Genomic DNA, 15,262 nt, shown 5'->3' with positions numbered 1-15,262 from the left:
TTTTTGTTTGTTGAAAATAACAATCTATTTTCATGCTCATTTCCTAAAAGATAAAAGCAACCAAGTGGGAACCCCTTTAAAAAAAAAAAAAAAAGAATCTCAAGCTTATTTATGGCTTAATTTTTCTCTTCCCAATTCAATAAATGTTTATATTGGTTATTTAAAGTTTATTTGAGGGACTAAAGAGAAGGCTGAGCAGATAAAAATGTTTGTTGTATAATCATGAAGACTGAGGTGTCTATCTCCGGCACCCATGTAAATCAAGGCAAGCATGGTGATCTGCCTGTCCCACAGCTCAGATGACAGACAGGTGATCCTGGAGCAAGTAGACCAGCTGAATTGGCCAGCTCTTAGTTTTAATGACAGTTCATGCAATGGAGGGAGACCCCAGACATAAACTTCTGGCCTCCATATGGCACACAGAACACACACGTGTGTCCACACACATGTGAACAAACACATGAAAAAAGAAATGTTTGAGAGCAACCATTTAGCTAACTCGAAACACTGTAGGCTTTTTAGTAGCATTTGCTTCTCAATCGATCCTTTCTTCAACTACACAGATTTCTTTCAAGTCAGGGCTTTAGTCATTAAAGTTCTCAACATGATCAGACAATTAACAATTAAGTGTGCACTAATTTCAACCATTACTGGCAAGAGAGCTAGTGCTCTGACTACCAGAGCTAGACCAGGATAGTAGACATTAAATACTTTCACTATGAATGTAACTTCGGTGATACATTTATTCATTCCACAATTTGTATACAATTCAAATGAATACATATGTACACACCATTTTAAACATTAATGAAAAAAGAACACTGATTTAAAACATTGTCAGAAAAATGAGTTATTCAGTTTTAAAAAACAGCTAATAATGTGAGACATTCAGTTACTGCTCCAGAAATGAGGACATGAAACATTTATTTTTTTGATATTAATACATATAAAAGGGAAATTCAGGCAGACAACACTTGATTGGTTCACAACATTTCATAAAACAAAAGCCAGGCATGATGGCACACACCTTCAATCTCAACACTTAGGAGACAGAGGCAGCAAGACAGATCTATGAAGTTGGGACCAGTCTGGTCTATATAGCAAGTTCCAGGTCAGCTAGGGTGACATGGTGAGACCCTACCTCAAAAAAAAAAAAAAAAAAAAAAAAAAAAAAAAAAAAAAAAACCAAACAAACAAAAAAACAAAGACAAAAAACACTCCAATCAATAACTATTATAACGATAAGCTTATCTATCAGCTGCACTCATTCTATCTCTTTGTTAGACATCTATTTTCTCCAGCTCGTAATTTTATGAAAGCTGCTTACTGTATAAACTGACAACATGACTGTCCTATGGTATGCTTAAGGGAAAGGTTTTTACTATACATATGAGAGAAAGAATAGCCAGAGGTACCATGGGGGGGAGGTGGGAGGGGGGGAGGGGAGAGAGAGAGAGACAGAGACAGAGACAGAGAGACAGACAGACTAGAAGGGACAGAGGGTAGAGAGGGCATAGTGAGGGAAGCAGAAGCAGAATACAAGGGTTATGAGGAGGATGAGTAACTGTGGGGAGGAGGTCTAGGATGCTAGCTAGCATCGACACTGTGTTATCAATGCATCCTCTGATATCTAACAGGTACCACAGTCAGCTAGATGTCCCTTCTGCCAGAGCTAAGGAAAATGACCCCTGTTGGCAGATGGAAACTAGTTTCCCAAGTTCCTGAGGAAGGCAGGCTTTCCTCTAATCACCAGAAATCCTCCCATAGTCTGGCTTGAGCTCATTGGACTGCCTTTTGGAGTTTGAGGAAGTGGGAGTTTCCTTTGGACCTAACACTTACAATCTCCCAGTGAGCTTAAAATATGTTCTGCAGGTTGAGAAATGTAGCTCAGTGCATGCAGAGCTGTAGTCTACATTAGAGAATGTGCAGTGTTTGCCTAGCATGAGAGGCCTCAGGTTTAATTCTCAGCATCACACAACAAACCACAGCCACAACTGCTTTTTAGTAAGTTACAAACTGAAGCATTGTACCAAAACCTAGCTGCTGCATCTAATAATAAACATCCCTATGGGAAAACTTAAGTTCTAACTGCGAGGCACTTTACCTCTGCTATGACTATAACAAAACCTATAACCAGGAAGAGAGCAAGCATCTGGTGAACATCTAAGCCAGCAGGAGCTTTCTGCCTTTCCTCTCATGCCTGACCTCAAAGCCCCGGGCACATCACTTCTCACTGCCACCTGCTTTCAACCAGGTCACCCGCTTTTGTGGTTGGCAGTTGTTCAGAACGTGCACCCTTTCCAAGCTTTCCTCTTACTTTGCTATGACTGAAGGCAGAAGACTTTAGGTAGATTTTTCTGGTATCGCTCACCTACAAGTATCAAATGAAATAAGATTTCTTCCCATGTCAAAGCAGATGGGTTAGAACCAGTAATGATTGTCATTGGCCAAAATAAAATAGATAAATAACAATTTTAAAAGAATGTCCAAAAATGATTTTAGCATTAATATATAAAATATTAGAAAATATGTTGTAATATACCATATAAATGAAAATCAAACTTTAAAACTGTATTTAGCTCTTACAGCAAACAAATACTATGTTCTCATTCTACTTTATACATTTGAGTGCAGGGCTTTTAAACACAGACAGACAGACATACACACACACACACACACACACACACACACACACACACACACACACACTGCAATTATAACACAAAAACAGACTTGGGAAAGTGAAATAATGAGCTCAGTTTCTAGACACCAGAAGCCATGAGTGTAAATATCTGTATGTGGGCTAAGGGATTTTTTGTTTTGTTTCCTTCTAGTGTAATCCTGTAGCTTTATTTATTTATTTATTTATTTAATTAATTAATTTATTTATTATATGTAAGTACACCGTAGCTGTCTTCAGACACTCCAGAAAAGGGAGTCAGATCTTGTTAGGGATGGTTGTGAGCCACCATGTGGTTGCTGGGATTTGAACTCTGTACCTTTGGAAGAGCAGTCGGGTGCTCTTACCCACTGAGCCATCTCACCAGCCCTCCTGTAGCTCTTTTAAACATGTGTGCCTCTGCGGTGCTCTTTCAGCAGAGGTTAGACACCAGGTCCTCCGGAGCTAGTCTCTATGATGCTCCCTTCCTACTGCCCACACTGCTCAACAATTGAGAATCTGTCAGCTTTTTTCCTAAATTCAATGGGATGGAACTAACCATGACTGAACAAGAGTGTTGATGGGGGTGGGGGGGGATGGAAGGGATGCTCAATGGTTACGAACACTCACTCATCTGAAGTTCCTGAGTTCAATTCTTAACACCTACATGGCCACTCACAACTGTCTGATGCCATCGTCTGGTGTGTAGACATACATGCAGACAAAGTACCCACAGACATGAAGTACAGACATAAATCTTTAAAGTAAACAGGTCCATTCTAGTGATTATTCTCCAGAAAGAATAAGCTAAAGAGCAAAGAAATTTAACTCGAATTGTATAATTAATGCTCAGTGCAGTCAACATTTGATGACACCAATTCCCATCTTTGAGTTAACTGTTTTTGACGTAAACGAGACAGCGTTTCTCTATGTAATAGAGCCCTGGTTGTTCCAGGCTCGCTCTGTAGACCAGGTTGGCCTCGACCGCACAGAGATCCACTTGCCCCTGCCCTTTAAATCTCAAATGCTTTAAAATCCTTATAACAAAGCTCAACGGCTTTTCCCCTACACCTTTCCCTGCCTCCTCCCCAGCACCTAGCACCTGCCAGCACCGCTCCTCTGCTTCGCTCTCAGGCACACAATGGCCATTATTTCACTGGCATGCCTGAATGACCTAAGACTGTGCCAACACAAACCACTCTTACAGACTAATGCTAAGTCCCTCCATCCCAGACAAACTGCAGACAGACAGACAGCCCTTTCTCAATTACCCTATGAAGACTCTGCTAAGATTTGAGTGCTTCTTAAGAACACTTACTAACAGCACCTCTCTGGCACAAGGCTCCGTAGTGTTTGTATGGAGTGTTCCACCCTTAAGGGTTATGTGACCACTATCCTCAGGCCAGTGTCATTAGGCCTAGGCCATGAGGCTACCAAACAGGAGCATGTGGACAAGAGACTTCACATTCACTGTTCTTTCTAGGATCAGTGTCTCTATTTAACTAAATTCAGCTAGAGTTAGAATGTTTTTGTAAATAAATTTAGTATTTTCCTTGAATGTGTCAGCATTATGGAATCTACACTACTGTACTACAAAAAATTCAGATCTAACTAAAGAAGAATATCATCACATTTCAACTTATTTATAATTGGTATAAAAATTTATGACCTAAAGATTATAGTCAATAAGTATATTTTTCTTACTAGAACGAAAGCAAAAATCCACAGAAATTAAGTTAAATTGCTAACAAAAAAATTAAGCACATTTGAGCCAGTTAATAGTCCAGATAACAAAGATAGTTATGATACAAGAGAGGAGCTGCAAAAAACATGCACAGAAAAGGCAAGGTTTTGTTTAAAACAGCATGCTTCAATTAAATATGCAAGCAATCTGAGAATGTAAAACTGATATATAAAACTTTACTTTGCAACTAAATATACATATACAGAGTTATTCTGTTTTGGTCAGAACAAGGCGACAGCAAGTAGCCAGAAATAAGAATTAATAAAAGAGAAAAAATTAAGAGGAAATGCTTTGCTAGACTCATTATATGATTCTTTTCAGCAAGAACTAAATGATTATTTGCAACCAAGTTGGCAAGACAGGAAACTGAGTTAAAATTGATGAATCTTTTAAATGGCTTTTCTAGTACAGTCTTGGAGGAAACACATTTTTTGACTTCTTATGTTGTTATGTTCATTTTTACTATTCACTTAATCATTCAGATCGCACAGATGATAAGATTATTTTTTTTTGAGCAGTTAACTTACTAGTTCAAACCACCACAGCATTTCCTTTGTTAAGAGGAAAGTCAGAGTTGAAATGCCAAAAAGCCAAATAAGAGATGGAGACAAGGCCAGCTCAGGGCTGCCTGCGGGACTTATCCTTACCTTGGCTGTTTTTTTCCCGGGTTGACATTTTTGCTGGTTGAGACAAAAATGACATATCTTACAATAAAAACCGAGCATTTTCTTAAATGACTATAGCAATACGTCTCTTCGATTACAATGAATTAATAAATTATACCGAAAAAAATTAAGTCATATTCTTGAGTCAACAATAGTTAAAATGTTTTTTAAAAAGGCAAGTATTTTTAAAAAGAAATATTAATTTACCTTGATTGACGATGACATCTTTATGTCTAAAAGAGAATACAAAGAATATTTATTTTATATGGCTCATCATTAGAATCACCTGAAAGAATTTAAAATTTTTGATGCCTAGCCCATAACTTAGATAAATGTCTACAAGTAAAATTCAGGAAATAGTATTTTTTCAGTTTCTCAGTAGTTTCAACTACTAATATATACTATTTTATAAAACAGTAAATATCACACAAGGTCATCAAAACACTGAAAGCACATACAAAAAAAAAAGAGTATAATACTTATATCTTACAAAACTGAGATACTGAAGAAAAATTAATAGAAGACTTAAAAAAATACATTGACAAGAAAAAAAAATCAACTGAAATAGATTAAAAATTCAAATCACGGGATTGGAGAGATAGCTTAGCAGTTAAGAGGGCTCACTGCTCTTCCAGAGGTCCTGAGTTCAATTCCTAGCACCCACAAGGTGGCTCACAACCATCTGTAATGGGTTATGATGCCTTATTCTGATGTGTCTGAAGACAGCTACTCATATAAATAAAAAGTAATATGAATAAAATAAAAAAAAAAAAAATCAAACCAGGTACGTCATTACTTACAACAGGCATGTTGTTACACACAACAGTGTAGAAACACAATTATTGATTTTCATACATGATAAAGTATAGCAACTTACTTGTCTGTATTTTTTATAACCTTTGATATTAGTTTTGATGTTGAAACCGTTTTCATTAATTTATTACGACTATCATCTGAATTTTCCCATGAGTTATGTGACTTTTCAGCTGTTGGTGGACGTTTTATGCTAGAAAAAACACATTAATTTCTTAGAGAAACATTCTGAGAAGCAAGGACATGTAATCGACAGTTTCAATAGAAAATGACGGAAGTGGTTAACATTCTCTTAAAGCAAATCCAGGGGTGAGAAGGATTAGTTGAGAGGACCTGGCTGGATGAGTGGAGGGGTCAGCAAGGCAGTCAGGAAGTCTGCATTATGCTGAGATCTACTAGCAAAAACAGTGTCTGAAAAAAGAAATCTCTACAATCTGCTGTTAAGAGGAAAATGCGTAAATCTGTATGTAATAGTTCTCATAGTTTATAGCTATAAAAATATAATTTATAAACCACTGCACATTTCATTCATCTGTAACTATGTTCATGTAGTCAATTTATACATGGCACAAATTTCTAAATACTGTGATGCTAAAAGTTCTTGCTTACAGTTTTAAAGACTTTCTATCCAGGATCAAAAATAACAATAAAGTTACTGCCACTATCAATGAGGAATCCCTGGATTTATAACTGAAATTTATAAATGTATAAAGGTTTATAAATGACCTTCTGACTGCATTTGCTAACGCCAACCACCATGAAACCCATCCAGTCTTTGATACTCCTGCAGCAGTGTATCCAAAGAGCAATTTAGAAGGGCAAGCACATTTCCAGGAGACCTTAAGCTGAAAAGGAGACTCTGGGACCAAGAAGACACCAAGTCAATCAGAACCTTAAAGAGATCATGAACCTTCCCGACACACAATAAAAGGTGAATAACATTAATAAGCTACATTCAAGAAACTCCACAGGAGACCAGGCAGAAGAGCCACAAACCCTTAGACAGAAAAAGAATTTGCATGAGGCGCAGAGGCAAAGCGTTCTGTAAATAGTAAACATGCATTAGTTAAGTGAACGACACTTTGGCTTTCAAACCTCCATCATAGACTTGAATCAAATATTAAAATAGCAAAAGAGAAATATATGGCAAGTCTTTTAGGAGTGACTGTCATTTACTTTACTGAAATTCTAAAGATGGTTCTGGAGATGGTTTAATAGTTTCTCCAAATTAATTCTTCGGCAGAACTATGATAAATAAGTAGGCCAATGTAATTAAACTGGTATCATCAGAATTGATACAAGGTAGCTGTGGCAGTGAGCCCCAGCAGGCATGTCTATACCCCAATTTAGGCTCCTACATATTTGTTACAATGTTCTTCCCTTCTCTCCTCATACTTTCAAACACTGATTATAGTGGAAACAGAGAAAAGCTCTCAAACAAGCCTGTAGCATAGAAAAGAGCAGGTGAAATGATTTCATTTCCACACTCAAGCGAAAACTTATCCTCCCCAAACCCAAAGCTGAACTGAGATGCAGCCACAAGAGCCGTATGTTTAAAGGGGCCTTGCAAGTTGAGGTTGTAATGATGCCAAAAAGTGGTGAGAATAATTAATATGGCAATTTCTATCCATGGCTATACATTTATACACAACTACATAAAAACTTTAAAAATTCTAAAATTTCATTATAAAAATATTGTTTAGGTTGTTTATACTTATTTTCCTTTTACCAAGTTGTGACTTAGTTTCTTTGCCAATTGTAACTGAAAAGTTATGGACTTAAACCGTTATTCCCAGATGTTTATAGCAATGAAGAAGGTTTCTCTTGGAATCCATGGATAGCCAACTCTTGCCAAATCACAGAATCTAGGTATCTTTACAACCATTCCCTAGCCCTGTACTTGGGGACAGTTAAAACCTTTTGGTGGGAGCAGAGCTCTTGCTCTCTGGAGTTTGTCTGTTTATTTGGAGAGGCTGTGACGAGGCCTGGGGAGAAGGTGGAGCTCGGATTTGTGGGCTCTGATCATTAGAATGAGAGTCCTCTTTTTGTTCTCTCTGTCCTTGTGGCTTTTCTTTCTTTTTTTCTGTACCACTGTAAAATAAAGTATAACATGGAACAACATACTTTTAAACAAACTTGAAAATCAAAATAAAAAAGTGAGTATAATTCAAGACCCTAAATCATATAACTAATATAATTTATTATTTTATTCAATAAGAAAAAATTATTAATAAAGAATTAATTTTTAAAAATCTAAGGTAATAATACACCCTCTAAGGACTGTCTTTTGAACAGAAGTGACCTCTAATGAGCTTTCTAATTCTGGCAGGGGTATAGAAGCTCTCTTAACTGACGTCAGCATATCCAAGTCAGGACATTAGCGCAATTTTGCATTACTTGTAAAAACAAACTGGCTGGTGACACAATAAGTGCTCGTATTTATAAGCACTGGCTTTATAAGTGCTGGCTGGTCTGAGGTCCGTCCCTCTGCCCTGTCAATTGAGGGTTGTCTCTGTCTAGAGAAGGGACGGATGGGCTATGGTACTGAGCATCCATCAATTCAGGGTCTCATAAATGTTAGCTAAACACTCTATTGATGAGCTATACCCCAAGTCCCCATCAAAAGCTTTAATTGTACTAAAAATGGATGGTTTATTTCATATCTGTTAATGCTACATTATTTTAAGTATAAAAGGTAAGTATAAAAATATACATACATAAAAAAGAAAACTGTAATTTTGGAAAAAAGCAAGTTTAATGCTTTAGAATGACTATTTAAAAAGTTACTAAAAGGCTGTGAGGGGCTGGAGAGATGGCTCAGCTGTTAAAGAGTGCCTGCTATTCTTCCACAGGACCAGAGTCCAGTTCTGAACATCCACATCAGGTGGTTCAAACCACCACTCCAGCTCTAGTGGAATTCAATGACCCTCAACACAAAAAACATACTAACCACATATACACATAAATGAAAACTATGTTAAAAACTAAATTTAAAAAAAAGATTATTAAATGAAGGTGAACCAATTTTTATAGTCATTCTAATATATTGTTTTGCCTGAGTTTTACATTTCTTACTCTGCCTTTAAACTAAGAATTATGAGTCTATAAGCATATTTTCTGTAAGAGAGTCAACAAATTTGACCAGAGATGCATCCTTTGGAAAGGAGAAGGCTTGTTCTGACAAATGACTAAATACTAATACATTTCAAGCTAAAATGCCTAATGTACCCATGTGTAATTTTTATTACCTTACACTTGAACCTTTAATTGATTTCAATTCAATTGTACAGTTGCCAAGTGTGGTGGCACATGCCTTTAACGCTAGCACTTGGGAAGCAGAGATAAGCAGATCTGTTAGTTCAAGGCCAACCTGGTCTACAAACAAGTTCCAGGATAGCCAATGCTATTATACAAAACAAAACAAAACCCTGTGTCAAAAAGCCAAAACCAAACCAAAACACCCATGTCATACAGTCTCAGCTGCATCATGAGCAGTTATGCAGAGGAGAGACTCAAGACTTGTGTTTCAATATTAAAGGGCAGAAAACTGCAAACGCTCTACAGTAACTTACACAAAGGGCATTTAAATTTTGTAAGAAGGTATGTTCAAGAATGTCACAAGTATATACGTAAAATAAATGTGCAAATACATACACAGACAGATACACACACAGACTATGTAATTCCACTATTACATTGTAAAAGTTAAAAATGTAGTGACATCATTTTGACTGTAACATTTCTGAGTCTGATCATTTCTGCTATCTTTGCACTGGCCACTGACTGCTGATTTTTTTATGTTCAATTTTTAAAGAAGTGTGTGCTAAGAAACACATTCTCACTGGCAAAATATCAGATTAAACCTTAAAATTAAAACCTGGGCCTGGAGACGGTAGGTGGGGGAAGTGCTTGCTGTGCTGAGTGTGAGCCTGAGTCTGGACTGCAGCTCGTGTAAAAGCCAAGCATGGTAGCACTCACTGTAACCAGCACTGGAGGTGGAGGATCCCAAGCGTTCGGTGCTCATCTAATCTGGCAAAATTGCAAACTACAGGTTCAATAAGAAGCCCTGTCTCAAAAACTAAGGTAAGGCATGATAAACATCCAACATCAATTATGACTTCCATATATGCAGACAGGTATGTGTATACATGTACATACGCAGCCACATACCACACAAAAAGGTGGGTGGAAAGGAAGACCTGAATTAGATGTTACTTCTTTTGTAACGTCAGTCTTCAAACTATCCTTAATGCTTAAAAAGAGATTTTCCTTTTGGGCTCCTTAAAAGCAAAACCTAGTGGCCCTGCACAATGAAGGAACAAAACCAGGTGGTTCTAGATCATTCTTTACTATTGTGCTGATCACTACAATAAAACAGCACAGCAACTATTTAAGAAAAGTAGCTAAAGTTAAACTTAATGGGGAAAAAATAGCTTGTTTATTAAAATTACATACTGCTGGGCATGGTGGCACACGCCTTTAATCCCAGCACTCAAGAGGCAGAGGCAGGAGGTCAGCCTGGTCTACAGAGTGAGTTCCAGGACAGCCAGGGCTACACAGAGAAACCCTGCCTCAAAAAAACCGGAAAAAAAAAAAAAAAAAAAAAAAAACCAAAAAAAAAAAAAAAATACATACTAAGAGCTGAAGAGATGGCTCAGTAGCTAAGAGACCTCGATATTCTTGCACATAACCTGAGAGTTTGGTTTCCAGCACCCACATGGCAGCTCACAGTCACCTGTAACCCCAGTTCCAGGGGTTCCGATCCTTCTTTAGTGGGTACTGCACGATGTGCTCCCCCGAAGGAAAAACATAAGGATGAATTAAAAATTAAACAACCTTGGGAAAAATAGTATTATAAATTTCTACTATAAATGTTTTATTACAATGCTTTCTCCTGAAAAATAAACCAGAGACAGTTTAGCATTCTTTGAGAAGAACAATCTAGCGTCTGTAAGACATGAGGTTCTGGAGAGAATTCATAAAGTTCTGAAGACCTTGTCATCTCCTCACCATCCGTGTGGCCACCTGGTGGATTATACTTCTGTAATTCCACAGGATGGTCCATCAGCATACACCATCTAATTTTTAAACTGTTTTCCCCTCGTGCATTATCAAACAACAACAAAACACCCTGTTTGTACAGCTCATTTCCTATAACCTTTCCAAAGCCCATGTACCAACAACTACAAACAAACAAACAAACAAACAAAGAAAGGTGGGCAAGTGCCATTTAAGCACTATCATCGGAACAGTACATTATATTGAATTAATTGATGAGCACATGGGATTCAAGACTGTAATACATTGGGACATTTGTAATGCAGCATCCTCCTGTCTCTAACTCCCCAAACATGCAGACAAAGGCATGTGGCATGACAGAATACTTTGACGTAAGCCCGTTTTCTGATTTTTGTTAATGAAAAAGTTGTAATAGCCTTTAACCTCCAAAGTAGACATATATTAAAGAGTCTATTTTGTTTTTAAATGTTATATCTCAAATTTGTTAACTGCTAAGAAAAATGTACTTATTTATCAATAAATTTCATTACTGTATCAATACATTCTTGCTGGAAAACAAAAGCAAATATTAACAACAAAATTCCAGGAAATGAGATGGCTCACTCTCTTTAGTAAGAAGCAAAAGTTTCCTGAATAAAAATTAATTTTTTTAACTAATATAAATAAGCACAGTGTCCCCAGGCTGGGTGTCTCACTCACAATTAAAAGAATTCAAGATGCCAGGCAACGGTGATGCATGCCTTTAATCCCAGTACTTGGGAGGCAGAGACAGGCCGATCTCTGAGTTCGAGGCCAGCCTGGTCTACAAAGTGAGTTCCAGGACAGCCAGGACTACACAGAGAAACCCTGTCTCGGAAAAAAAAAAAAAAAAAAAAAAAAAAATCAAGGCATGAGTGCTTGACTCCCAGAGTCTACTTGGAAGTAAGGGATGGCGTGCTTGAGTCCCACAGAGCTCTACTTGGAAGTCTTCTCATGAGTACCTAGACCACCATGCACAGTTGTGCATGGCCAGTGCCCCCACCCCATGACAAGCAGGTACCTTTTAGCAGCTGAAGAAAGAGTTTCTTTTCTTGCTATTGATATAGAGCTGGTATGATTCTGTTTTCTGTTTATACCACTTCCATTGGTTATACAGGACATAGAAATAGCTTCTCGAAGGCTTGGCTGGCCTAAAATAGTTAAAAAAGAAAAGTTAACAAATTTCAAAATATTACTTAAGGAGCAGAGTTTTACAATTCAGTTTGTAGTGTTTAGAAATAGTGAGTAGATGGCCCTACCCACAGCATTCATCAAACAACACTATCGTCTTGGGATTTATTATCCACACAGACCAACAGAAACGCTATGCAGAGCTGCTGGGATGCTAGGCCCACTCACTCAGCTAAACAGTTCTTTAATATGGCAGCTCTAAAGCTTATGATCCAACCATATACTTTAAATTCTTAATATTTTACACGTTAAACTTTAGCGTGTTATTCTATGTAATGATGTTTATATAAAATAACTTTTACAGTAAAAGGCTTGGAATAAATGTCTGGTGGGTAGGCAGCTGAGGTCAGGAAGAGTCAAAGCTACAGATTAAATAGGCCTATTTACTAAGAGTCAGGTTTATTTAAAGGTTGGGAATAGAATACAGTTATGTACTCAAGTTTTCTCAGACAGACTTAAGCAAAATTGAACTGTTCAACTAAGACAGTCTCATGTTTTGTTTGTTTGTTTTTTTAACAAACAATATAAAATTAAAGGTTTCTGAGTTTAGACTAAATCATTTAGCATTCCAGAGTGTGAAAACCTGGTGGTTTAACTGCATTTTAAGAGGTCTTGAGGCTAACTATACCATAACTACCTAAGAAGCACCCTTAATACAGTGCCTCAGATCATCAACCACAGATGGATAAGGCAGGCCAGAGGGAAGAAGAGAAAGCGGCTGCATTGATTTTTCAAAACTTCTAGGGAAGAACTAACCTAAGAGCACTTCCCCCCTCAAATTACAGTGACTTTTGCTATAAAACCCAGCACTAGTATGCCACACAGGTGATTTCTTGTATTCATAACTTTTAAAATTATCATGGTGAAATACTTTTAGCAACTTAAAAATGTTCAAGTCAGTAGTGGCATTTACCATATTTGCAATGCTGTGATGGGCAAGATTTTAAACAACGCAAAGGTAAAAATGGTCTAAGGAAGGAGATTTACTTATTGTTAACTCTGATGCTCAAAACCTCTTCTACTTTCTTTTCTCTTCCTTGTCACACTGCTGACAAGCTTTCTCAGTCAATGACTTCATTCCTTAGGAGGGCAGCAATACCCCTCCCCACCAGATTCTGTCTCTTCTATTTGCAATTGTTTTGGAATAGCTCCCCTTTCCTCTTGTCTCAAAGCAAGATATACCATTAGCCCTGTCGATTTCTATCCACTATTTTTCAAAAGTAGAAACAACAAAGAAGGCATGGGATTCATGTACAGGAGCAGTCCCTGCTGCCTGGTCTGAGACAACAGGCCCTCGAGTCTCAGGGTTGCTGTCTGGAGGAGGAGGAGGAGTTTCTTAATCTTCAGAAACAAGTTCAGTCTAGTGCTCCCATTTAAGAAATCACACCTTACAAACTGACTAACATAATTTACCTATTATCAACCTATGACAACCCTTGCCATCTCCCACGTTATATGGTATACAAACTAAATGACATGTCCATGACTTTACAACATAACACTTTATATCTTTGATTTATCAAGTTTCCTTAGTTTGAAAAAACCAACTCTTACCTTTAGATGAATTTAATTTTTACTTCTAACATTCTGTACTAATAGCTTGTCTTTTATAAATCCTCTGACATGTAATCTCAAATTATATTCTCTTAGCCCCTCCCCAAGAGCTCCTCATGAGTTCCCAGGTAACAGCTATGGTCTAACCTGTCCTCCTAGCAGTTAAAAATGTCCAAGTGTTCTCTGGACTTTCCTCTATGCTCTCAAGTACAGGTAATTTTCTTTGGCAAGGATTCAGTTGTAACTGTGCATATATTATAAACATATGCCATCAAAAGGAAAGAATTCTCTCATATAAGAAGCTTAAAAAAAAAACAAAAAACAAAACTATGGGGGCTTCCAGTATGGGCCGGTGCCCTGAGCAGACCTTGGGCACGAACTCCGCAGCCAGACACACAACACCCAGAGAAAGATCCACTTCCAAGCGCTCTAACACGCCCAAGATCATAGGATCATAGATCATATGTCCTTACGGAGGACATAACATCTGCCCCAGCATCAGGAATAACTGATGAGTGGGACCCAGGCACCCAGGAACACCATCCAACCAGTGGCACAGGTTCCTTCAGGTTGGAGCCAGTGCCCTGAGCAGACCTTGGGTGCGAACTCCGCAGTCAGTCCTACAACATATAGAGGAAGCTCCACTCCCAGGCACTGAAACTCGCCAGGATCAGAGGATCACAGGATCTTAGGATCCCCAGAGCTGGGTCACACCAGGACCTCAGGATCACAGAGACAGCTGAACTCTGAGGAGTTCTGACACAACTAGGATCACCGGAAAGACAGGACCCAGTCAGATACAGTGAGGGGAGGTAGCACGAGAGATAAGCAGAGGCAAGCATAAAAACATAAGCAACAGAAACCAAGGTTACTTGGCATCATCAGAACCCAATTCNCCCACCATAGAAAGTCCTGGATACCCCAACACACCGGAAAAGCAAGATTCAGATCTAAAATCACTTCTCATAATGGTGATAGAGGACTTTAAGAAGATCATAAATAACTCCCTTAAAGGAATACAGGAGAACACTGGTAAACAGCTAGAGGCCCTTAAAGAGGAAACACAAAAATCCCTTAATTATAGGAAAACACAATCAAAGAGAGGAAGGAAATGAACAAAACCATCCAAGATCTAAAAATGGAAATAGAAACAATAAAGAAATCCAAAAGGAGACAATCCTGGAGTTAGAAAACCTAGGAAAGAGACCAGGAGTCATAGATGCAAGCATCACCAACAAAATACAAGAGAGAAGAGAGAATCTCAGATGCAGAAGATACCATAGAAAACATTGACACAACAATCAAAGAAAATGTAAAAAGCAAAAAGCTCCTAACCCAAATTATCCACGAAATCCAGGATACAATGAGAAGATGAAACCTAAGGATAATAGGTATAGAAGAGAGTGAAGATTCCCAACTTAAAGGGCCAGTAAATATCTTCAACAAAATTATACAAGAAGCTGGGCGTGGTGGCGCATGCCCTTGGTCCCAGCACTCGGGAGGCAGAGGCAGGCAGATTTCTGAGTTCAAGGCCAGCCTGGTCTACAAAGTGAGTTCCAGGACAGCCCGGGCTATACAGAGAAACCCTGTCTTGAAAAA

At 38.0% G+C, this 15,262-nt stretch overlaps 1 protein-coding gene across 6 annotated transcripts in view; it reads right to left on the bottom strand.

Moving 5' to 3' along the window:
- The window catches only part of Eml4 (EMAP like 4), a 133,825-nt gene that overhangs the window by 50,003 nt on the left and 68,560 nt on the right, over positions 1-15,262 (bottom strand). The window contains exons 3-7 of one of the 6 annotated variants that reach the window (XM_021217525.2): positions 11,940-12,069; positions 7,799-7,972; positions 5,946-6,074; positions 5,276-5,301; positions 5,051-5,083 (exon numbers count right to left, since the gene is read on the bottom strand). In XM_021217525.2, the coding sequence (XP_021073184.1) occupies positions 5,051-5,083; positions 5,276-5,301; positions 5,946-6,074; positions 7,799-7,972; positions 11,940-12,069 (492 nt within the window). The remainder of the gene's footprint in view (positions 1-5,050; positions 5,084-5,275; positions 5,302-5,945; positions 6,075-7,798; positions 7,973-11,939; positions 12,070-15,262) is intronic. The other 5 variants (XM_029531628.1, XM_029531629.1, XM_029531630.1 and 2 more) reach the window with 5 other exon arrangements.

This window comes from Mus pahari, chromosome 18 (genome assembly GCF_900095145.1).
Source record: "Mus pahari chromosome 18, PAHARI_EIJ_v1.1, whole genome shotgun sequence".
NCBI lineage: Eukaryota > Metazoa > Chordata > Mammalia > Rodentia > Muridae > Mus > Mus pahari.
This window is presented reverse-complemented; position numbering and strand designations above follow the sequence as displayed.